This window comes from Xenopus laevis, chromosome 2L, assembly GCF_017654675.1.
Source record: "Xenopus laevis strain J_2021 chromosome 2L, Xenopus_laevis_v10.1, whole genome shotgun sequence".
Taxonomy (NCBI): Eukaryota; Metazoa; Chordata; class Amphibia; order Anura; family Pipidae; genus Xenopus; species Xenopus laevis.
The window spans coordinates 17853691-17873381 of record NC_054373.1 but is presented as its reverse complement, the minus strand read 5'-3'; the positions used below and the strand labels follow the sequence as shown (position 1 = coordinate 17873381).

Genomic DNA, 19691 nt, shown 5'->3' with positions numbered 1-19691 from the left:
GAGCAATTCGTTTTCCGAAGTCGCCCGAAATTTCCGGCAATTACTGGCGACTTCGGAAAATGAAGCTATCCATGTGCCTGCCCCCAGGAGGTTTTCATTTTAGCCGGCGACTAATCTCCCTGAATCTGCCCGTGTGCCCCGACCCTAATGCATTTGGAGTAAAAAGTCACCATAACAAAAAACGCCCATTGACTTTAATAGTCAGGGCACACAGGCAGATTTGGCGAGATTAGTTGCCCGGCGACAAATCTCCTCTTCTTCGGGGCAACTAATCTCCCCGAACTGCCTCCCCTCTTTCTAAAATGTAAATCGATGGAGGCATGGCACTTGGAGTGATACATTTTCTGAAGTCAGGCAACATTTCGGAAAACGAATCGCTCCGAGTGCCTCCCGAAGGCAGGGGAGGCAGGTTTATTAGGCCGGCCGATTAATCTCCCTGATTCTGCCTGTGTGCCCTGACCCTAATGCATTAGGACAAAAAAAGTCTCCATAAGAAAAATGGGCATTGACTTTAATGCATCAGGACATAAAAAGTCGCCATAAGAAAAAACGCCCATTGACTTTAACGCATTTGGAGCGAGAACATTTTTCACACGTGTAAAAAATTGGCCTCAATGCGTTTACTGAAATGTTGCCGTTTCGCTAATCTTTCTGCAGTTTTGCAAATTTTTCGGCAGATTCGCTCATCACTGCTCTTGATATCAACCTGCATTAGGCCTGATGGCAGAGCCAGCTGACAGTTGCAATCATTACGGCAGAGGATACTCCACTGAGGAGTGTTGGGCTTTCACGGCCAATTGCAGGTGCAGAAGGACATGGATAAGTCTTTGCTGATCAGGCTCCAGCAGTTCTAGTAGGAAGCACCGGCATTCCTTGCACAGAGACTACTTCTAAATCTTGCAAAAATTGAGCAGCTGTACCAAAAGCCTGAATTGAGTTATTTTTTTATGAACACAGCCAGATCCAGAATAATCACTGCAGGACTGATCGATTAAAAAGCCTTTGTTTAGTGTCCTGGGCCCCGGCAGTTTCCCAGAGCCAGAGCATTGTTCGTGACCTCATATGAGAACGTGGGAGCTCGAGAGAAGAGACATCACTGAATTGTGTGGCAGGATCAGGTTTCTGAGGCAGAAAAGCAGGGAGATCTGTGCTGAGTGAATGGAAACACAAGAGAAGTGGAAAAGAGCCAGTGCTGTATTCTCTGGATTATATCCAGTCGTAATAAGCACTAGCTGCAGTCTGGCGCTGCTCTACTGCAATGTGGTGCTTAATGCAGTCTGATTTCTGTACTCCCTGCTGTATCAGAACACTCCCTACAGACGGATATGACTCTACTCTGCAAACACACTGAGCTTTCCCTGCTGCTTTATAGACCCCACCGAAGTCACACTGTATGTTTTAATGCACTCGTGGTAGTTGATACCGTGCTCTGCCAGCCAGCTGTGCCCTATTGTATGTGCAGCTATGCGGGGCAATGTAATCAAAGTTGCAAAGTTTGCTACTAACCCACAGCAACATTTGCATTCAGGAGGACCAGTAAATGCTGCCTGCTGTTTTGTTACTATGGGTTACTAGACCAGGCACACTTTTAATTGCATTACAACCATAAAAAAACATATTTCTTGTAGATATGTTAGTGAATTTACACAATGCTCTCTCCCTGTATCAATTCTGATCAACCTGGTCCTCCCAAACAGAACACATATTTCTCCCCCACTTTTAGTTTTTTTTTTTTTTTTTGAAATGGCATTTTAATTTTTGCAGTGATTTTACTGGCATGCCTGAGGTTAATGCAGTATCTATTTCATAAAGTGATCTTGCCAGCATGTCTGGGGTTCATGTCGTGCTTATTACTCGTAATGGCATGTCTGGGTCATTTTGGCTAAAGGAAGTGGTAAAAAGGGAGCGTCCTACAATGTCAATGAGAATCGCATTTGCCTTAGGCCCAATATTTTGTTGAAGCGACCCCTGTTTCCAGCAGCTTTACCTCAGACATCTTCTCGCGGTGCTTGCCCTCCAGCCTCTCCTTTGCTTTCAGGAAGCGGTCGTGCTCGTTCTCATCATTCGGGTTCTCCAGGTACTTGTCAACTGCGTCAGGGGTGCTGGCAGCTGTGGCGGGAACTGCTGAGAGGGGCGGGGGGAGAATTTGAAGAAAAGAAAGAAAAACAGGCAGTGAGGAACGGGAGCTTGGTTAGCAGTAAGAAAGCTAGAGACACAGGGAATACGTGGGACACAGAGAAAAGTTGCTCAGCATTCTCATTACAACCATGCTGAGCAGCAGTGCATCCTGGGAAATGTTAGCATGTTTAGAATACAGAATGTTTAGAGGGATTTATACTAGCACAATACCAACACACAAGAAGAACAGATGTTAAAAAAATACTAATAGTAATCTATCTATCTAATAATAATCTATCTATCTATCTATCTATCTATCTATCTATCTATCTATCGTATTTATCTATCGTCGTATCTATCATACTATCTATCTATTGTCTCTATCTATCATATATCTATCAATCTATCTATCTATCATATATCTATCATATATCTATCTATCCATCCATCCATCTATCGTCGTATCTATCATACTATCTATCTATTGTCTCTATCTATCAATCGTATCTATCTATATATCTATCTATCGTATCTATCTATCTATCGTATCTATCGTATCTATCTATCTATCTATCTATCGTATCTATCTATCTATCTATCTGTCTGTCTGTCTGTCTATCTTATGTCTATCTTATCTATCTCTATCTATCTATCTATCGTATCTATCGTATCTATCGTATCTATCGTATCTATCGTATCTATCGTATCTATCTATCTTATCTATCTATCTATCGTATCTATCTATCTTATCTATCTATCTTATCTATCTATCGTATCTATCTATCGTATCTATCTATCTATCGTATCTATCTATCGTATCTATCGTATCTATATCTCTATCTATCTATCTGTCTGTCTGTCTGTCTGTCTGTCTATCTTATCTATCTCTCTATCTCTCTATCTCTATCTCTATCTCTATCTATCTATCTATCTATCTATCTATCTATCTATCGTATCTATCTATCGTATCTATCTATCTATTATCTATCTATCTCTGTCTGTCTGTCTGTCTGTCCGTCCATCTGTTCGTCCATCCATCCATCCATCCATCTGTTCGTCCATCCATCCATCTATCTATCTATCTATCTATCTATCTATCTATCTGTCTGTCTGTCTGTCTGTCTGTCTGTCTGTCTGTCTGTCTGTCTGTCTGTCTGTCTGTCTGTCTGTCTGTCTGTCTGTCCTGTCTATCCTGCTTATCTCCCTACCCACCTATATCTTTATCACTCTCTTGCTATCATCTCTCTCTTTCTGTATATATATATATATATATATATAAAGCAAAAAAACTTGATAAGTGAAAAAAAGCTGGTAGATTTATTTCAACGTTTCGGCTTACAAACTCAAGCCGTCATCATTGTAAGCCAAAACGTTGAAATAAATCTACCAGCTTTTTTTTCACTTATCAAGACCTATGTGTGCGGAAGTTTTTTTGCTTTATAGATATGAATTTGTGTTCCAGCACGTAGGCATAACCATGGCTGAGTGCACCTATCTAGTTATATGTGTATATATATATATATATATATATATATATATATATATATATATATATATATATATATATATATATATATATAAATATAAATATATAAATATTGTCCCAGTGCTACATATGAACCTTATTGGCTCTCTGCTTAACCTGTGCATTACTAATACAGCCTTCAGCAAATGCAAACACAAACATCCTTAAATATTCCAGCATATGGAGAATTCTTCTGCTATTAAATGTGCGCTTAACCATATATAAAAAAAATCTATAAAACATTACCATTAATAACCCACCAAACACCTTGGTAAGAAGAGGGGAAATGAGTTTCATAATAGAGAAATCAATGAGCATGAAAAAAGACACACAAATATCATATAAATACGATTTTCTAATGGGAGAAAACACTGTAACGATTCGCCTATTAATAACACATATCCTATTAACATGTCTGCGCTACACACAGGAATTCTTCATGGAAAAGGCATTTCCTGACCATATTTTGGGGCAAAATAAAACTGCGCTGCCATATGTTAAGTATATGCGTCAGTATGTAGCAGTCTATCCAGCTGATAATTGTGTTTGCCATACACAGTGATGCAGGTCTCCAAATAAAGCTCCGGAATCCCCTCTGGGATCATTTTATATTACATTTTGTTTGTTCCGGAGATCCCCAGCTTTACAGCCAGCTGAAAGAAAATCCTATTTACTTTGCCCTTTCATTAACATAATTCTGTTTGTATAAGCTGAAAATGCCTTGGCAATTGTTAATATTCATGTTGAAATGCTAATGGAGATTTATCTGGATCTAGTACATTCCGCCTGTTATTTCCACAGAAAGAGAACTCTACTGTCCATGTCACCAGGCAAGTGTAAGGCCTAAAGCACATGGAGTTGATCCGTTATCCAGAAAGCCGTTATCCAGAAAGATCTGAATTATGGGAAGGCCTTCTCCCATAGAATCCAGTTTAAGCAGCTAATTTTTAAAAATGATTTCCCTTTTCCCTGTAATAATAAAACAGTCCCTTGTACTTAATTCCAATTAGATATAGTTATTCCTTACAGCAGACATCCTATTTAAATTAATGTTTCATTTTTTTTAATTTAATTAGACTGGAGGTATGGAGATCCAAATTACATAAAGACCCCTTATCTGGAAAGCCCCAGGTCCCAGGCATTCTGGATAACTGATCCAATACATGTACAGACTGTTATAAATTGGCACAATTCCCCTTAATCGTCACACAAATAATATTTATAAATAGCATGTTACAAACAAACTCTATTTTTGAAAGCGAGTAACGAAAAACAGTTATCTATAATTTAAAAAATTCACCTTTAAATGTATTAAATTTAAAAATGTATAATTAAAAAAAAAGCCCACCTTTATTGAACCCTGCTGTAAATGGAGTTAAAGAACTCCATGACAATTTCCTTAAAGGGATACTGTAATGGGAAAATATGTTTTTTTTAAAAAAAAAAACACATTAGTTAATAGTGCTGAACTGAAATCCAGTTCTCAAAAGAGCAAACAGATTTTTTTATATTGAATTTTTAAATCTGACATGGGGCTAGACATATTGTCAGTTTCCCAGCTGCCCCAGTCATGTGACTTGTGCCTGCACTTTAGGAGAGAAATGCTTTCTGGCAGGCTGTTACTTCTCCTACTTAATGTAACTGAATCAGTATCAGTGGGACTTGGCTTTTACTATTGAGTGTTGTTTATAGATCTACCAGGCAGTTGTTATCTTGTGTCAGGGAGCTGCTATCTGGTTACCTTCCCATTGTTCTTTTGTTTGGCTGCTGGGGAGGAAAGAGAGGGGGTGATATCATTCCAACTTGCAGTACAGCAGTAAAGAGTGACCAAATTTTATCAGAGCACAAATCAAAATGACTGGGGGCAGCTGGGAAACTGACAATATGTCTAGCCCCATGTCAGATTTCAAAATTTAATATAAAAAATCTGTTTGCTCTTTTGAAAAATGGATTTCAGTGCAGAATTATTCTGGAGCAGTTCTATTAACTGAGAAAAAATTGATTCCACTTAAGTGATCCCCGACCAAACTGCATTGCGGGTAAAAAAAAAAAAAAGACAATTACCGAAAACCCACAAATAATAAAAAATTAAAACCAATTTCAAATTGTCTCACAATATCACTCTCTACATTGTATTAAAAAAGTTAATTTAAAGGTGAACAACCCTTCAACAACTGACATGTCCAATCAGAGTAAATTTCGATTGAAATATTGCCTTCTTTTGGGTATAGGGGTTATTATCTAGCTCTGATGGTTATCAGCCTTACAATAATTTAATGTAAAGCTAAACTTCCACTGGGGTAACAGAACCAATGGAACTCTGCGGAAATCCCTGTTTTAAAGTGGACCTGTCACCCAGACGTAAAAAGCTGATAATAAAAGTCCTTTTCAAATTAAACATGAAATCCAAATTCTTTTTTTTATTAAAGCATTCATAGCTGTTGTAAGCTCATTTAAAAATCTCAGCTGTCAATCAAATATAGCCTGCCCCTCCTCTATGACTAGACATAAAGGCGGGGCAAACAATTACTTTCACTTTCCATTCAGCACTTCCTACATGTCACTGCTCTCCCCACATTCCCCCTGTTCTCTTAACCATTTAATTGTGTAACCAGGGCATGGAAATGGACATCAGGTCCCCCATTCTGGTGCACAAACAAGATTGTGAGATGATACAAGGCTTGTCTTAATAACTGTGTCCACAAAATGGCTCCTGTCTGCTTGCTATAATTATGAATTCCCAGTCTTATAGAAACAAGATTGAAATAATTTATATAGTGTAATTAAAGTTCATTTTGCTTGACTAACATGATACAATAAGATTTGGTACAGGTATGGGATCCATTATCCGGAAACCCGTTATCCAGAAAGCTCCGAATTACGGAATGGCCGTCTCCCATTTTATCCTTTGTACATGACCCAAACTAAGATATCCGTAATCCTTATTGGAAACATAACCAGCCTATGTGGGTTTATTTCATGTTTACATGATTTTCTAGTAGATAATGTATGAAGATCCCAATTAAGGAAAGATCTGTTATCCGGAAAGCCCCAGGTCCCGAGCATTCTGGATAACGGGTCCCATACCTGTATATTTTTTTTTAAGTGACGGGTCCCCTTTAAAGAAAAGAATGAAAGGAGCCATGTAACGTATTACTACAGCTTTGCTGCCTAGAGAGACCAAAGGTGTCATATTATTTCATGAAAAAGACAGAGATTAAAGGGCAGATTTATCAAGGGAATTTCAAAGTAATGGCAGTATTTCTGAACTCCCATAACTTCGAAATTCAAATAAAAAAAGACCACCCGAAATGTATTAAAAACAAAATTTTTTCGCGGGTGAATAGGCTATATTTGATAGTTCGAATCGAAGTAAGATCGTATTCAATCGAATTTGATTCAAAGTATTTAAAAAAAAAACTTTGGTTTTCAAAGTCTACCAATTGACTCCCAATAGGTTCTAGGAGGTCCACCATAGGCTAAAACAGAATTAGGTTTTAGATGGTGAATGTTCGAAGTCGAATTTTTAAAGAGACAGTACATCTGAACCTCGAACCGCATTTGGACTATTCCCTAGTTGAAGTACATAAAAATAGCTCGAAATTCGAATTGTTTTACTTCTGAATTACAATTCGTCCCTTGACAAGTCTGCCCCTATATGTTATATTGGTATATTTATTAGACATAGTTTCCACGCACAAATTATAAAGGGCATCTCAGCATCCATCACCTTAATTACCTTCTAACGTGCAGATTCATCAGTGAAGGGAAACATTCTCAGGTAAGACTAGACAGGATAATAATTCTTTGACACACAACAATCCACCAGCAGCAGCAGCCCTGGAGCTCTCAGGAGTCCCAGGGGTAGAATGGGTTAGGTTTGAATATCTCACAGATGACGTGTTAGTCCAAACACAGAATGAAGGAATTTGGGGGTGTCATGCTTCCTCAGAAGCAGAAAAAAGCAGTTAATCGGGGAGCACGTACTGAGACACAAGCGGTTAACAAGAAGGAACTGGCATGAGGTTAGTGACAGCGCACAGGCCCATTCCCGGAAATCAGAATCAGGACTAGATCTGTTGTGAGCAACAGAACCCGAAAAAGGTCCACTTACTGACGCTGCCACAGACTGCCATGCAGTAATCGTCAGACTCAAAGTTGTTTCGGTTCCCGCCACAGCCTCCATAAATGAACTGGGCGCATTTGCTTTCCGTCACATCATAATACCAGCGGGAGATCATTGCTCGACAGGGTCCAGTCTCAGCTTGCTCAGAGCACACCTCTATTTAGGATGTGAAGGAATTTCATTTAATAATAATAATAATAATAATAATAATAATAATAATATAGCATCATTTCACCAACTACTAAAATAGCTGAACAGAAATGGCAAAAGGCATTTAGTCTTATGAATAAAGGATGTTACATTTTTGTTAATCATAAAACATGACCTAACATACTGGCTGCTGATTTGGCCAAAACAGTAGACCTTTGGTCTGTGAGCAGTGCCAGAACCAATATCAGCTTGGGCTCAACAACCTTCCATAAATTCTGATCAACCTAGATCACCACTAGTCTGTGCATGAAGTCCCTATCGAACAACACAACACATGTTCACAGTAGTGTGATCCAATAATTGGGCCTAAAGGTGGCCATAGACGCAAAGATCCGCTCGTTTGGCAACATCGCCAAACAAACGGATCTTTCCCCGATATGCCATTAACGAGCATGGCTATATCGGGGGTAATCTGATTGTTCGGCTGTATGGCCGAACGATCCGATTACGATGCGCAATGGGCTCCGGCGGGATCGGTCGGGTCAAAATTAACCATGACCGATCGACCGATCTCCGTCGGACGAAAGATGTCGGCACACACCACACACGATCCGAAAATCGTACGAATCCTCGATTCGTACGATAGGATCTGCGTGTCTATGGCCACATTCAGATGAGACAAGTTTGGCACAATTGAAGGGTGACTGAATTGGTCTAAAGGTGCCCATAGACGCACAGATAATATCGTCCGATATCCGGTGCGTGTATGGTGGAAAAAGAGCCGACCGATATCGGCAGAAGACTTGGATATCGGTTGGCTCGTCAATCGGGCTGGACGGAAAATTATGATCGGGTGCCTTTGAAGGGACCCAAATATCGGCCATTGTAGAGGTGACCATACACGGGCAGATAAAGCTGCCGATAACGGTCGTTTGGACCAATTTTACAGCTTATCTGCCCGTGTATGGGGGCTTCCGACGGGTCTTCCCGATCGATATCTGGCCACGATATAGATCGGGAAGGTTTGATTTTTAACTGACTGACCTGTCGGAGCCCCTTGGCGTATCGTAATTTGATCGTTCGGCCGAACGCTCGAATTACCCCCGATAAAGCCATGCCGTTAGTGGCATATCGGGGAAAGATCCACTCGTTTGGCGATGTCGCCAAACGAGCAGATCTTTGAGTCTATGGCCACCTTTAGTGCTAAATCGTCAGATACAGGTAGAATTCTATTGTTTCTTCCTGTATATCTACCTGTACATCTGATGATTCAGCTCTACACGTGTGTATTGAAACGAACGATCTTTCTTGGAATGATCTTTTCCAAGAACGATCGTAATTGTTACGTCTATGGCCATCTTAAGACATGCCCAGTCAAATGTAGCTTTTCCTAAAACTACTTCTGATTTTCCAACATTGTACCTGCCTCTGTGTTGGAATGTGTAGATACAAAAACCCAAGTTATGGTTTAGGAGGTCTACAAGATGGCTGCAGTTAGAGAAAGAACCCCAATATAAGAAGCACTTGTGATTGTGGAGGTATTAGATTTCTTTTTACAGAAAAGAACACCATCAGAAGACATACTTACATATTCTTGGAAGAAACCAGGACTTGTCAGTATTACTTTAATGCGGCACTGAGATGATTTAAGTCCTACCAGCTCAACACAGATGGATAAAACCAACTTAAGAAGCAGTTATCGATCCATGCTGCTGCAGATATGAGGAAGCAATCTTCCCTCAATAACAAACATTGTCACATTAGAAGCATAACTTTGCCTCTGTTTATTTAGACAACAAAGTGGACAAGTTATTCTGTTGCTTATGCAGGAGCTTTAAATTGTGGTACCCTAGTGGCCATATTATGACTTAGAACTTACTCAAAGACAGCAAACCTCAAATCTCATAAACAAGATCCTTGAAGTAGCAATTAACGTCTGAGCTCTACTAAAAGGTCAGCCATGTCCAGGAACATCTTCCTGCTGCACAACAGGAAGATGCCCAGGAACATCTTCCTGTTCAGCAAAACAGGTAGTGAGCAGTGCAAAGTCAACGTGCATGTTTAATTAAAAATTTGTCCAACATAGACTTTGTTCCGTCCACATTGCCACGGCTTGAAACATGACTCTAATAAACAAATTAAAGAAAAAAATGGTACAACGTGACAAGTAGTGTTAGCTATGCTGATATACATGAAAGAAAAGCAGTGCATTCTTTCTAGAATACCCTCAAGCTGTACATGTTCTATGGATGAGGGAGGGTTCTCACACATAAACTGGCCTGCGGCTTTAGGGTAGTTAAATAGCGGACATTCTGAAAAGAACATGTCAACATTTACATGAGTAAAACAAGTGCCACTTAATCCGATAAGAATGTGTACACTGCCCAATCTTCGATGTACTTCACAGAAGACGTGTGGTACTAGAGGGCCTTGTATAAATAAAGAGACACTAGAAAGGTCTAAGCATCTCTCAACGTTACAACGAATATCAGTCCTATAATGTAAAATGGAATTTTCCCAGATTCTCACCTCTACCAGCCTCACAAAAGCTCTACCCTGATGGTCTTGCACAAAGGAGATATAAAGAGACTGTAACATAGAGAAGGTGCAACACCCAACAAGGGGATAGGAGAAACAATGTACAGATTGGGAAAACCAAAGGGAGAAATAGTTGGAATAGGATCTGCAAAAAGGGTCAAAACCAAAGACAGTGAATACAATTAAATAATGATGAGTAACAGAAAGACAAAAAGAAAAAGGAAGGTGGTCCAATATCAGCATTATTGTTGAAAAAATTAATTACAGAAATTGTTAAAAACAATGATTGGGGGATTAGGCTACACCAAATAAGATAATGGTTGAAAGTAGGGATGCACTGAATCCAGGATTCGGCACGTATTTGGCCTTTTTTAGCAGGATTGGGCCGAATACAAGGGCCTGGCCAAATGAAATCGAAATCCTTAAAATCACTTGACTTTTTGTCACACAAACAATGAAGGTAAGTCATTTTTAACCGTGTGCTGTGTGCATGGTTCACTTTCATCCTTTCTGGCACTAATTTGCATATATATACTTGGGATTGGACTCATTATTCGGCCAAATCTTTCACAAGGGATTCCAGATTCGGCCGAATTCCCAAATTGGTTGTTTTGGTGCATCCCTAGTTGAAAAAGGAATCATTTAAAGGTTGACACGGAAAGAAGAAAATTAAATTAGAATTAAATGGATGATGGGTGCAACAGAAAAGGGCATGACAGACAGGCCAAATAGCAGCCATCATGTGATATGAAAGGAGATAGTGTAGTCTACAAGAACGACAGAAAGAAGATTTATAATATAAAGTGAATGGGTGACAAACTGGAATCAGAAGTTGATAACAGGGTTGCATCAAACAAGCAATGGGTGAAAGGAGAAGCAGGGAGACAACCCATTGCATGGTGGGTGCTACAGATACCAAGAGCGATCATCAGATCAAAGTCGTTGATGGCTGGAGGAGAAGGCTCAGATGAAAGAAACAACACAATTATTACAAAGACTAAGGCAAGGTTGATCCGGAATCTGGCTTTGATTTTCCCTGAGAGAAGAGCTGACAGAGAGTGCGAGAAGATAAAATCCTTTCCAACAATCTTTCACCGTGACAAGAACATTATACTAATCATATGCATTTGTAGGGAACATGAATCCCCACCAGATAAATTCTGATTTATATCTGGAATTAGCAGAAACACGAGACTAAGCTGTAACTTTCAAATGTGTGTATGTAAGTGAGAAACATTAAATATGCATCAGTGGGGCCCGAGACAGCTCCAGTCCTCTAGGCAATGGGGAGAGGCATGAACAGCTGGGCTATGGCACTGCCAATTAACGTCATATTTCAAACACACAAAAGGCAATTTGCTTTCTAGGGGAATGATGGACCTGGGACAAAGAAAAACAATTTGCATTCACAATCACCCGTGCAAACTGCCTGCTGGGATGTTGCCTTATACAAAACTGTTTTCATGATGGCACATTCACAATAATATTGTGCTCTTAGAACAGGAAGCTAAAGACACCACCTACCATTGATGTGGGATGAATTTTTAAAAGGCAGAATATTTCGGTTAAGGGAAATTTTTCAATGGAAAATGAAAACCCACATTTGTTTCAAAGACACAAGTACAGATCTCATAGATAAACTCAGTCAGGATGGTCTGCCAGGTTACCCACCAGTAGGACTAATCCAAATAACATTTTATATTTTTACTACAGACTTCTCCAAACCTGTACAATTTAGGAGGTTTTTATATCTATTGGTTCTGGTAGTTTCTCAGACAGAACCGAGAAGGTCCAGTTTGGCACTGAATAAACCTAAAAACATTTACTCAACCTATGAGGTCATACAAGTGACAGATCATCACAGATGATTTTGATTGGATAATCCTAACTGCTTATGTAGTGAAGAGGTTGTCTTGGAGAGCCAAGGAAGCATATTTTAAAAAGGCTTCTTGGGAACAAACCTAAAACGTATAAAAAGTATAATGCCTTCTGACCCATCTGAAATGGTTTGTAGAATCTTTACATTCTGTTGCAGATTTTTTGGTTTGTATGTCCATCATTTCAGATATACTTGTGTTATATTATGGGGATTAGGGAAATACCATTGAGCCACAAGTATAAAATAGAAGAATCTTCTAAAGCTGCAAATTCATTTACGTTAACCCCCACCATTAATTGCCCAGACTAATTATAATAATGGAAAAAACTGCATATCCCTATTCACTACTTCATGGTGGGAAATGAAAATAAATAAAGCAATAGTAAGAACAGGTGAGCGGTGTTTACTTTATTTCCCCTTAACTTAAATGAAAATAAATAAAGCAATAGTAAGAACAGGTGAGCGGTGTTTACTTTATTTCCCCTTAACCCTCCTATAGTTGGTTCAGTGGTAAGTCCTCAAATGTGTACTAAAATGCTGGGGGGGGGGGGGGGGGGGGGTAAAAATCAGTTGAAAAAGCCAAATGAAAAAAGATGCCTAAAATTAAAACTCAGGAGCCCCAGTTCTTTACAGACATCATTCCAAAACTCAACCAATTTTGTAGTTGTCACAACTATCCAAGCTCAATACTATAACAGGACTCTATGAATTATTTATATCTTAAAAACAATTAAATGAAAACATAATATTGATGTACTGAAGAAGAATTAAGGCAAAAAGAAATGGGGCAGATGGAGGGACAGATGTTTAAAGAATGAAATCCACATACAACGGATCTAGAACTTGTGAACAAAAAGGGATATTAAGGGCAATTTTAGAACTATGGGGTTTACCTCTTACAACTTCTTCCACAGACTCTGTAGTAGTAGTGGTGGTAGTGGCTATACTTGTTGTTCTTTCGGTGGCTTCTTCATAGGGTTCCTCGGGTTCTTCCTCGGCTTCATCCCCATCGTCCTCATCATCATCCGTTTCCTCCTCTTCCACCTCTACAACCTCCTCCTCTTCATCTGGTTGGGCTTCTACAGCCTTGTCATCACTGCAAGTGAAAATGATTCCAAATGAAAACATGATCACATTGCACTTCAAGGGGAAAAATAAATATAATTCATCATTTACACAAAGCCAATAAAATAATCCCAAAGCAGTTGAAAAAAAAGTCTTCAACATGCCCCCTACCTGCTGCAAAAACCCACACAATTGGTTTGATAGGAATGTTGGGGCAGTCCATGAGGTGCCATTACAGTTGACAACTGTGTTTTATACAGACTTGGGGGCATGTTTACTAACATTTATGGAGATAAATATCTGGAGAGATTTCTGGAGATGTTGCTACCAATCAGCAATTAGATGTTAACAGCAACCTATAAGTTAGAAAACAAAAGCAAAGATCTGGTTGCTATGAACAACATCTCCAGAAATCTCTCCAGATATTTATCTCCAATGTTAGTAAACATGCTCCATGGCAACTTAAACGATAAACATTCCCATAAAAAAAGTCCAGAAGAATTCATGTGAGTAGACACTGAGGGCAAGATCCATGATGGCGGCCACAAACTCGTAAAAAAAAAGACTCTGTTGTAGTTGAAGGACATAAGATTAGGGATCCAAAATTCACGGGTTTTGGGGGTAGGGTGGTTAACATTTAACTTAAAGGGATACTGTCATGAGAAAAAACATTTTTTTCAAAATGAATCAGTTAATAGTGCTGCTCCAGCAGAATTCTGCACTGAAATCCGTTTTTCAAAAGAGCAAACAGATTTTTTTATATTCAATTTTGAAATCTGACATGGGGCTAGACATATTGTCAATTTCCCAACTGCCCCAAGTCATGTGACTTGTGCTCTGATAAACTTCAGTCACTCTTTACTGCTGTACTTCAAGTTGGAGTGATATCCCCCCCCTCCCTTTTTCCCCCCCAGCAGCCAACAAAAGAACAATGGGAAGGTAACCAGATAGCAGCTCCCTAACACAAGATAACAGCTGCCTGGTAGATCTAAGAACAACACTCAATAGTAAAAACCCATGTCCCACTGAGACACATTCAGTTACATTGAGAAGGAAAAACAGCAGCCTGCCAGAAAGCATTTCTCTCCTAAAGTGCAGGCACAAGTCACATGACCAGGGCAGCTGGGAAATTGACAACATGTCTATCTATCCCCGTGTCAGATTTCAAAATTGAATATAAAAAAATCTGTTTGCTCTTTTGAGAAATGGATTTCAGTGCAGAATTCTGCTGGAGCAGCACTATTAACTGATGCGTTTTGAAAAAAAAATTTTTTCCCATGACAGTATCCCTTTAAGGAACGATTTGCTTTCCTTAAAGACACCATGGGGGTATGACCATGACTTTACAGGATTTATAAAGGAATATAATTTTTTTGCTATTCAACGGTAATGAGTTACAACAAAGCCTTTATGAATAACCTAAATTGCAATGAAATAGGGCACCTTCAATGTAGAAATTCCATTTTCCATATAAATGTCACATCCTAGGCAAAGTAATATCTTTGGCATTATCTTAATGTTACAGGATTCTTGTTTTTGTACCATCAGACCCAAATGTCACCGTAATAAATATTCGTCTACCACAAAATAACAGTGGTGATTTGCTTGACTCAATAGCACAGACTCTTAAATTGCTTGTAATTGCTGGCACCTAGGGAAGTACAAAGACTTCCGATCTATAATTTGCTTTAGCGGAGATAAACAACAATGAAAGTGGGATTGAGGCACGAACACTTAAAGGGACTATATCAACAGAATAGCTCATTCGGATTTCTGGCACAAAACAACATGTGATATTTAAGGGAGTTGGAGGGGGGAGTAAAATAAAATTAAGCATTTGTATTTAAAGGGGTAGCGGATCTTCACAAATCTTAAGGGTAGATTTATTGTTTTCTGTGCTCATGTTTTGTGTAATTCTTTTAAGTATTAACTATTTTTTCTAGAGTGTACATTTTGAATTAACATTTCCTAGCAGGGGCTAGAGTCCTCTCCCTTAAAATTGATGACCTTAGACAGGAGATGAGAGATTTCAGAAACTAATACTGGACATACGGTTCGGGCTGACAAATTGTACCTTCATCTGGTTGTAGGCAGGTGGTAGTCCTGGCCATCAGTCTGGTCCAGCTCTTACTGGTGATCACTCATCAATCCTAGCCCTGATAACTCTATAGGAACCTTAGGGTGGCACCCTAAATCTTCTACCCTAGGCACAGGCCCTCTGGTGCCTACATATGAATCTAGTGAAATAATCTATAAGTCTAGTGACTGTCCAACTCCCATTGTGTTCTGATTTATAAATGCATGGTGATGTCACTGGGGGGATTGAGCAAGAGTTTATCATGGCATGCCAGAAGAGGAAGGGTTAGGTTTGGTTCGATAATTTGTTGACTTGTGCATCACTATTGCTTTGTATACAACTTTATTAAAGCTTAACACTGGGAAACATTCTCAGTAGGGCTTTAAGAAGAAGGAAAGCTACGGAGGCATTTTATTGCCAATGATTAGCTGCAATAGTGCAAGCTAGAATGCTATATTTATTCTGTAGAATGTTAAACCATACCAGAGTAAAAAGCTCTAGAAGCTCTGTTTGTTTAGGATCGCAGCTGCCATATTAGCTTGGTGTGACATCAATTCCTGCCTAAGTCGCTCCCTGCTCACTTATAGCTCTGGGCTCAGATTACATCAGAGAAGCGGGGGGGGGGGGGGTGAGGAGCAAGCTGAGCATGCTCATGCACGGGGGCAAGGAGGTTTAAGCTGTAAAGTCTGATACAGAAGCCCATGTGTACACAATAGAAGGAAATAAATGCAGTGTTTCTCAGAGGACTCAGAGCAGCACTACTTTGAGGGTTTACTGGTATATTTAGGTGGACCTTTCTGATAAGGCTTACTTAGTTTTAACATTTCCTTCTCCTTTAAAGAAGCTGTTGCCATCAACTCATTATATCAAATTGTAACAGTTTAGAGAGTCCATGACCTGACTTACTGGGAAACATAAAAAGAGGGCAAAAACCTCCCTCAAACTGCTTACTTGCTTCCTTGCAAAAAAATAAGTAAATAAAAAAAACAGCCCTGGCCAGCTTTGAAGCTCTTGCCATAATAAAGAAGTCATGAAGTCATGACCCATCTGAAACCTACGACTGGCAATACAGCAACACATTTACAACAATGGTAAATGTGCAGTTGTATTCACAAGTCAACGCAAGAGAAGCCTTCTTCTGGTTCACATAGAATAACACTTGAATAGTATGATCTGCAATAATAACCCTACTCGGGACAACAGCTCCAACAACCTTCCTGAATCATCACCTATAGCCCAGTAGAAAGGACTGGACATGAGATCAATGGGGTCTACAGACAGAACAAAACAACTGATAAGGGTTTTGCTAAGCTTGATACCATAGGACGTCAACATACGTATGTCTCAGTACCAACATGCTATTGTATAGTTATTGTATAGAAGGGCTTTTGATAATGATTTCAGGTCACAGATAATGAAAACACAATTTCTGAAAGAAATCATTCAATCAATTACACTTGAACGTTCCACTCCATACATACCTCAGCCTTAAAGAGCTGAAACAAATTGCTACTACGCTTGTTCCCGGCGGGGGACTGAAATAATAACTCAAGCAGCCTTCAGGGTCATTAGGGAAACGTTTGATGTCTTCAAATACTGTCAGTTTACCTTATAAAGTAACAAATACCACTTAAATCTCTACTCTGTTCTGGGAGTGCAGGCGCTTATTTTCAGTTCAGTCTAAATCGTGCAATTATGCGTTTTAAATAATTTCTTTTTAAAGGGGCAGTAAATACCTTAAAGCACCTTTTTAGTATGTGCAAAATAAAAAAACCTGTGCAATCAGCTGAATTGGTTTATATAAATGTAATAATCTCTGTTTAAACAACCCCCAACATTCAACTCTTTGTTGCGACTATTTTGAGTTACCTATAACAAATATGCAAAATTCTATCGAGCAGGGGGTTTTTCTGTGCAACATTTCTGTGCAACCATTGAAAAATCCAACTGGATACTGAAAAATCGTGCCAAACCAGAGATCAATGAAAGAAACTGAATGTTGAACCCCACTGACAGATGCATATCAACTGCCCCAGAAAATAACATGGCCCAACAGAGATTCTACTTTTTATTTTGATACAAATAATTCATAATTTCAGGATTGGACTGAATACCAAACCAAAGTCAAACCCTAATTTATACATAAAGATTTCAGCGAGTACCCACAAAAATCCCGTTGTCTGAAAAAGTTGTCTCTTACACGACCGGTGCTTTAAGATGATATAAATTTAACATTCTGGATTTCATCCATTGTTTTTTATACACTCATGGTTTATGGTCAATCTGGAAGATTGCTCCAACTGCACATGCGCCGATAAGGCACTTACTTCCCTGAAGAAGACTGAAGAGAAGAAGATGGTGCCGGTGAACTCTGATTCCCTGAATCTGCACCGAAGGGTAAGTAAAGAGTTAGGGGCATTTACCAGGGGTAGCAGGGAGGGGGTCTTTGTAGGGTAGGGTGTTGGGTTTTTTTTAATTAAGGGTTTAGTTTTCCTTTAAGCAATATCACCCAGTTTGGCCAACCACATACAGTGGTACAAAAGGACAAACAGGAACACAGGAAACAGTGTCTAAGGCACTCTCCAGTAGTAATGAGCGAAAGTTCTGCCTCAAAAATGATGGCCATAGACAATGGGTGAGAAAATTTATCACACGTCAAAAAAATTTTGTCGTCCATAGACTTCAATGCATTTCGGGGTATTTTCGCAGCTTCGTGAAACTGGTCAGATTTGCCCATCTCCACACAGATCAGGTTGTCCACGTGCTACAGCCCCAGACCCTCAGTTTGGGGAGCTGATAAACCAATAGCAGAAAACAAGGGGCATCCAGTCACTCAAAAAATATACGTATATTGTGGATTCAATTAAAAGGTCAATATCTCCATTGATAGAAATGAATACGGATGGCACACACAATAGCATTCGTGCTAAAAGGTGGGAATTTATTTAAGATCTCCACAACGTTTCGGAGGCACAGCCTCCTTTCTCAAGTGCGTTTCGTGTCTCCCAGGGAATTTATCATGTGCCCTGGGAGGCACAAAACGAGTAGGGTCAATGAAGATATTGACTTTTTTAATTTAATTCACAATATAAATATTTTTTATACTATTTTTGGTGGCCCTTGTGTTTTTTTTTTTTATGTGCCTGAATTGGTTCAACCACATACAGTCACATACACTCAAAAAATATACGTATATTGTGGATTAAATTAAAAGGTCAATATCTCCATTGATAGAAATGAAAACGGATGGCACACACAATAGCATTCGTGCTTAAAGGTGGGAATTTATTTGAGATCTCCACAACGTTTCGGAGGCACAGCCTCCTTTCTCAAGTGCGCTTCGTGTCTCCCAGGGAATTTTATCATGTGCCCTAGGAGGCACAAAACGAGTAGGGTCAATGAAGATATTGACTTTTTTAATTTAATTCACAATATAAATATTTTTTATACTATTTTTGGTGGCCCTTGTGTTTTTTTTTTATGTGCCTGAATTGGTTCAACCACATAGAGTCACATACACATGATCTGACTGGTTGGCCTTCAGCAGAAATATTGTATCAAGCCTATATCTGCCAGATTATCACCAATTCTGAACAGACAATAAAGATGTCACTCCAGACTGAGTCGGCATCTTACTGACTACATATGGGCCTACCGGCGTGGCTGCCTGCCCCATATCTGGCCTTATTTGGTGCAGTGTGTATGTATATATATATATATATATATCTATCATACTAACAAACATAATTTAAAATCCACTGTTATTCAAATATTGAACCAGTGGGCCCTGCTCAGCATGTGATTTGGGACTCAGGTTGGACATATATAATATCTTTAAAAAGGAAGCAACAGTATGTTCAATTGTCCATGGACCATCTACCATACGTGAGTCTTCCTCTGCATCGTTGGGAAGTCATTGGGGCTTATTTATCAACACTGGGCAAATTTGCTCATGGGCTGTTACCTATAGCAACCAATCAGATTGCTGCATTCATTGTTCTTCTTGCAGCTGGCTTTAAAAAGCTGATCACCGATTGGTTGCTATATAGGTAACAGCCCATGGGCAAATTTGCCCAGTGTTGATAAATGAGCCCCAGTGAGTCTTGGCCTAGAAAATTTACACTCCAACTGAATAATACAGTAGAACTAAATTATACATTCCCAGAATTCACATTACCCTAGAATTTCTTTGTAAGGTCTGAGGAACCCAAAA

General features: G+C 39.3%; 1 protein-coding gene across 4 annotated transcripts in view; it reads right to left on the bottom strand.

The window, feature by feature from the left end:
• Nucleotides 1–19691, bottom strand: part of app.L (amyloid beta precursor protein L homeolog) — a 145047-nt gene that overhangs the window by 33326 nt on the left and 92030 nt on the right. Inside the window, exons 6-8 of one of the 4 annotated variants that reach the window (XM_018244877.2) lie at nt 13230–13432; nt 7758–7925; nt 1988–2124 (exon numbers count right to left, since the gene is read on the bottom strand). In XM_018244877.2, the coding sequence (XP_018100366.1) occupies nt 1988–2124; nt 7758–7925; nt 13230–13432 (508 nt within the window). 4 annotated transcript variants of the gene reach the window in all.